We start from the raw sequence: 6640 nt of genomic DNA, 5'->3' as shown, positions 1-6640 counted from the left end.
GTAAATGACCCAAGTAAAATGGCAGAATTGAGAGATGATTGGGGCTTTATAGGTATAAAATAGGCATCTGAAAGGGGTGGTCCATGTATGTATTTGAAGAGAGAAAATAGAAAAATGTTTAAAGAAGAGGGAGGAGAAATGGTGGGAAATAGAGGGATGACTTTCTTGGATCCTGTGAGAAACATTGGCACTGTTACACATATTTATGGATTTGTTTAGGCAAAGGTAAAGAGAAACAAGGAATGATGAAAAGTGGAAGAAAAAAGAAAAGGGAAAAAGAAATCCAAGGAAACCTTTAAAAGTATAGGTATAGAGATGGGAGATGAGACAAAGGTAAATATTGAGGAGAGAGAAAGGCAGAAAAAGAGAAAGGAATGCAGTGCGAACTGTGGAGGAACAAGGGTTAATGGGAGGGTATTACGACTGTACTCATAGTAGAAGCAGCGGCAGAGCCCAGAGGACTGTGCAGTAGTAGTAGTAGTAATTTTAAGTAGTATCACCTCACCACTCACTACTCTTCACCAGCTGCAGCTTAGAGAGAGAGAGAGAGAGAGAGAGAGAGAAAACCCACTCAAAACCATAATCATCATGAAACACCCTCTGCACCCAGCACTCCCCAAAAGCAATTTTCTCAATCAAAACCCCCATTCCCTTAAATTTACCTCTCTTAACTCCATCACCCTCTCAACCACTACCATCTCTTCCACAATCCCCAAACCATGAACAACCCCCCCTCCTCCTCTTTCTTACTCTCCGCATCTTGTTGTTTCTTCTTACTCAGAATCACCCTTGTCTTCTCTGCCCCGCTCCCTCTTCAGCTCATCTCCCTTCTCGCCTTAAAGTCCTCCCTCAAAGACCCCCTCTCCACCCTCCATGGCTGGGATCCCACCCCCTCCCTCTCCACCCCTGCCTTCCACCGCCCCCTCTGGTGCTCATGGTCCGGCGTCAAGTGCGACCCTAAAACTTCTCACGTCACTTCTCTCGACCTCTCTCGCCGCAACCTCTCCGGCACTATACCCCCCGAAATTCGCTACTTGTCCACCTTGAACCACCTCAATTTGAGCGGAAATGCCTTCGATGGTCCCTTCCCACCCTCTGTTTTTGAACTCCCCAACCTTCGGGCTCTTGACATCAGCCACAACAACTTCAATTCCTCTTTCCCACCGGGCCTTTCCAAGATCAAGTTCTTGCGCCTCCTCGATGCTTATAGCAACAGCTTCACCGGCCCCCTCCCTCAGGACATCATCCAGCTCCGCTACCTCGAGTTCCTCAACCTGGGTGGAAGCTACTTTGAAGGCAGTATTCCTGCCATTTACGGCAATTTTCCCAGGCTCAAGTTTCTACACTTAGCTGGGAATGCCCTGGATGGCCCCATACCTCCCGAGTTAGGACTGAATGCCCAGTTGCAGCGCTTGGAGATCGGTTACAACGCGTTTTATGGTGGAGTTCCAATGCAGTTTGCATTGTTGTCCAATCTCAAGTACCTGGACATCTCAACTGCAAATCTTTCAGGTCCTTTGCCGGCACATCTCGGGAACTTGACCATGCTTCAGACCTTACTCCTCTTCAGCAACCACTTTTGGGGAGAAATTCCGGTGAGTTATGCTAGGCTGACTGCTCTTAAAAGTTTGGATTTATCCAATAATCAGCTTACAGGGAGTATTCCGGAGCAATTCACCTCTCTCAAGGAGCTCACCATCTTGAGCCTCATGAACAACGAGCTCGCCGGAGAAATACCGCAAGGCATTGGCGACCTCCCAAACTTGGACACCCTATCTCTCTGGAACAACTCTTTGACCGGAACTCTCCCTCAAAATCTAGGATCAAACGCCAAGTTGATGAAGCTGGACGTGTCCTCAAACTTCCTCACTGGCTCCATTCCTCTAAACCTTTGCCTTGGAAACCATTTGATAAAACTCATCCTCTTCGGCAACAGGCTTGTGTCGGAGCTCCCCAACTCCTTAGCAAATTGTACTTCATTGATGAGGTTCCGAGTTCAAGGTAACCAGCTCAACGGCTCCATTCCTTACGGCTTCGGCCAAATGCCCAATCTAACTTACATGGATCTTAGCAAAAACAAGTTCAGCGGCGAAATACCAGAAGATTTCGGCAATGCCGCCAAGCTAGAGTACTTGAACATATCCGAAAATGCTTTCGACAGCCAGTTGCCCGACAACATATGGAGGGCGCCCAGTTTACAGATTTTTTCTGCTAGTTCCAGTAATATCAGAGGGAAAATCCCAGATTTCATCGGGTGTCGAAGCTTGTACAAGATTGAATTGCAAGGAAATGAGTTGAATGGCAGCATTCCTTGGGATATTGGCCACTGCATGAAGCTTTTGAGCTTGAATCTTCGTGACAACTCGCTTACTGGTATAATTCCATGGGAGATCTCCACGCTGCCCTCCATCACCGACGTTGATCTCTCTCATAATTTTCTCACCGGCACCATTCCTTCCAATTTCGATAATTGCAGTACTCTAGAGAGCTTCAACGTCTCATTCAATCTTCTCAGCGGTCCCATACCGTCCTCCGGAACCATCTTCCCGAATCTCCACCCGTCGTCGTTCACCGGAAACGTGGACCTCTGCGGGGGAGTTGTGAGTAAGCCCTGCGCCGCGGGAACGGAGGCAGCGACGGCGGAAGACGTGCGTCAGCAGCCGAAGAAGACGGCGGGAGCGATAGTGTGGATCATGGCGGCGGCATTCGGGATCGGGTTATTCGTGCTGATAGCAGGGAGCCGGTGCTTCCGGGCGAACTATAGCCGAGGAATATCCGGGGAGAGGGAGATGGGACCGTGGAAATTGACGGCGTTCCAGAGGTTGAATTTCTCGGCGGATGATGTGGTGGAGTGTATATCAATGACGGATAAGATAATAGGGATGGGGTCGACCGGAACAGTGTACAAGGCGGAGATGCGAGGTGGGGAGATGATAGCGGTGAAGAAGCTGTGGGGAAAGCAGAAAGAGACGGTGAGGAAGAGGAGAGGAGTGGTGGCGGAGGTGGATGTGCTGGGAAATGTGAGGCACAGGAACATAGTGAGACTGTTAGGGTGGTGCAGCAACAGCGAGAGCACAATGCTGCTCTACGAGTACATGCCCAATGGGAGTTTGGACGACTTGCTGCATGGCAAGAACAAGGGTGACAACTTGGTGGCCGACTGGTACACCAGGTACAAAATCGCTCTCGGCGTGGCTCAGGGCATCTGCTATCTTCACCATGACTGTGATCCCGTCATTGTTCATCGTGATCTCAAGCCCAGCAACATTCTTCTCGACGCCGATATGGAGGCCAGAGTCGCCGATTTTGGCGTCGCCAAGCTTATTCAATGCGATGAATCCATGTCTGTAATTGCCGGTTCATATGGCTACATAGCACCAGGTAATTCCTGATCCTACTCATGATTCTTCAATAGTTAATTAATCTATGTTCATAGTTTAATAATTACTTTAATCTGTGACACACCCAAAATCATATATATTATTCTTATTCATAGAGGAATAAATTAAGCCCAGAATCTTAGTTGAGGCTTGTATTTTTGTCTTTCTAGCATATGTTTGTTTGGTCGGTTTTGGTGGGTGATGTGAGTTGGCAAGCTTTACCAATATGCTGAGCGTTACTCCCGTTTTGTTGTGGGACAAAGTCTGCCTGCCCTTGGCCCCTTGCTCTAGATGCGCATGTTAGTGAGGTTATATGATTGGGTTCGTTTTGTTGGGTGAAGAGACGTAGCTATCTTGCGCCGGGAATGAGTCTTATATCTTTGTGGTTGGGCCAATTTTATTTTATTGCTCAAAATTTTAGCTGCTGGCTAGGCGCCTTTCACACTCTAGTTAGCACTTAGAAGAGGCTGAGAGGAGACTGGGGAGTGAGCACGCAATAGCCGCAGCCCCGGCCCCTTTTTCTCTTTTGGCGCCGCGATATTTGGTAACTGTTTCAGTACAGAAGCCACTGTTGCGCGTGAACTCCACTTTTTCTTTTTCCATGGGTCCCTCCCTCCACTCACTATGATAATGTTGACTTTAATCAAGAGTCAAACATATCGATGACTGAATAAGTGGGTGTTTGTATTTGTGTTTGCAGAATACGCTTATACGCTCCAAGTGGATGAAAAGAGCGATATCTATAGCTACGGAGTGGTGCTGCTGGAGATACTGAGCGGAAAGCGGTCGGTGGAGGGGGAGTTTGGGGAGGGAAACAGCATCGTGGATTGGGTGAGGTTGAAGATAAAGAACAAGAACGGGGTGGACGAAGTGCTAGACAAGAATGCGGGTGCATCATGTCCCTCCGTCAGGGAAGAGATGATGCTGTTGCTCAGAGTTGCCTTGCTTTGCACCAGCCGCAATCCCGCCGACCGACCTTCCATGAGGGATGTTGTCTCCATGCTGCAGGAAGCCAAGCCTAAGAGGAAGTTGCCTGCAAGTGTCGGCAGCGGCGGTGCTGCTGCTGCTGCTGCTGCTACTCCCTTGCCACAAAAGCAAACTGTGGACTGTTAATATAGCTTAACTTCTTCACATATTTTTTTTTTCTTTTTTTCAAATGGTGGGGATTGGTATAGGAGAAGTGATTTTTCTTTATGATTTTCAATGAAATTTTCGGGTGTTCTTATTCCATTTTCTATATAGTGTGTGATGTTATATATCCATCTATTGACTCTCCTTATAAATTGATGAGTTTGAAGGGATCATATTTACTTCCGGCTTGATGCATATATGCATATGCATGAGAGGAATGGAAAACGAGAAAGAGAGAGAGAGAGAGAGAGTCTGAAAAGTCCAAAAAGTAAGATAAAGGAAAAGTAGTTTAAGATCCAATCGCTAATTATTAAACAACAGTAAGCACTCTCCACTATATAATTAATTCTTTTTATCTTTCATTATTGTTTTGCAATCAGCAATACCACATTGGATTCCATGAAGGCATGCAGCATGATATCTTTGGTGATGGCTTCTGACCCACTATGTTTGTCTCTGCGTACCCTCCATATTGGTACGGGATGAGTTGTTTAACTTATGTAATTGTAATCTACTAATCTCTCCCCTATTGGATGACATTTTTTTTTCTTTTCAATCTTCAAGTCTGGATAACTCTCCTCTAAATTTGTCTCTATAAAGATCAATGTAGAAAGTCTTATTTAAGTTTTAAATTTCACATAAAAGTTAATTTTTTTGACTTTTTATATAACTTAACTTAAAAATTAACAGATATTACAACATCCCAAGTTGATTAGACTTGGAAAAACTCCTAACAGAAGAGAGGATTGAAATGGAAGGTGGAAAGCAGGCTTGTATTAGTATCTACCAAGTAGATGGCCAAAAGGAAAATCGATTCAGCCCATCAACAACTGTGTAGTCTAGTCCAAATTTTGGGCAATTTCTTTGGGTTGTGGGCTTTCAGTTCAAGAAGGACCCAAAATAAATAAATAGACCTTAGCAAATGGGTTGCTTGATTTTCTCTGGGGACACAATGTTTCTTAATTCTTACTTTAATTATTCGTTTGTAGTGGTTGTGCTAACTGCTAATAATCTAATTCTGAAGTATTATTGCCTTGTAATTCACCATTACCCCCTGCCCCTTTTGCTCTTCTAAATATGTCCTACTAAAAACATCCTCCACTTAAGACTTCTTTCTTTCACGGTATTATGCCAATCAAACTAGCTTTTACGGCATCACCTACTTCTCACCATCATCAAAGCCTACAAATAACAAAACTTATTGCAAGGCCAATATGAAATTTCAACAATCACAAAATTAGTTTATCCTAATTCAGATGTCATTTATGCTATATGATATAGCATATTATTTTAGATGACTGGCTCTACAGTAAGGAAATTCCTCGGTGTAATGAGCTATGTTCATGGGAATGGTAGATCAAATTCACTAGTAATTTTTGGGAAATAAGTGGTCAATAGGAATATGCAATGTGTAACAACTTTAGTTTTCTTTTATGAATAATATTTCTAAAATTTTCTCTTTTAATGACCTTCTTACCTACCATTTACTATACAACTAAGTATGAGGTTTCAAAAGCATGCAACTAAACATAAGATGTTAATAGTAGGCAACCAAATATGAAATGCTAAAAGTATACAACAAAGTTTGAGGCGTTGAAAGAATGCAACCTAGCATAAGGTGTCGAAACTTGTGTCCAAGCTTAAGATGTTGAAAAACATGCATGCAATCAAACATGAGGTGTTGCGATGCATATAAATAAGCATGAGGTATTAAAATGCACGTAACCAAAAGGACACTAAGCCATTTTTATCATGTGATACCTATAAGCTCACTTGTTTTAAGTTCTAATAGATAGGGGTGTTCACTTATAATGAAAGGGAAGAAGCAAAGTGTTAAGAAGCTCATCTAGCTTTATTATTTTGAAGGAGGATCTTTAAGTCATCGTAACAAAAGTGTTGTTGCAATTTTAGTTTGAAATTTTTATTGTGAGTGTTTTTATAATGCATGATTTTATTTGGTTTTAGAATTATATATCTCATACTTAAAATGCTGTATGTGTTTCTTATTTATCAAATATCATGAGATATGCTTCAAAAATGTGTTGCTCAAATGCTATGTTTATAATAATTATGTGCTCCTTGTATCTTTGATATATATGTAAATTAATAATTAAGATGGTTTAGTGATT

The 6640-nt window shown here is 43.3% G+C and overlaps 1 protein-coding gene across 1 annotated transcript; it reads left to right on the top strand.

The window, feature by feature from the left end:
- The first annotated feature begins 469 nt into the window (after positions 1-469).
- Positions 470-4684, top strand: LOC117933860 (leucine-rich repeat receptor-like protein kinase TDR). Its single transcript, XM_034855423.1, has 2 exons — positions 470-3381; positions 4081-4684. The coding sequence occupies exons 1-2, from the start codon at positions 720-722 to the stop codon at positions 4491-4493; spliced, it is 3075 nt and encodes a 1024-aa protein (XP_034711314.1). The 5' UTR covers positions 470-719; the 3' UTR covers positions 4494-4684.
- Positions 4685-6640: the final 1956 nt, after the last annotated feature.

Source organism: Vitis riparia, chromosome 16 (assembly GCF_004353265.1).
Source record: "Vitis riparia cultivar Riparia Gloire de Montpellier isolate 1030 chromosome 16, EGFV_Vit.rip_1.0, whole genome shotgun sequence".
In the NCBI taxonomy this organism is placed as follows: domain Eukaryota; kingdom Viridiplantae; phylum Streptophyta; class Magnoliopsida; order Vitales; family Vitaceae; genus Vitis; species Vitis riparia.
Note: the sequence above shows the minus strand (reverse complement) of the source record. Positions and strands in the feature narration are given on the sequence as shown.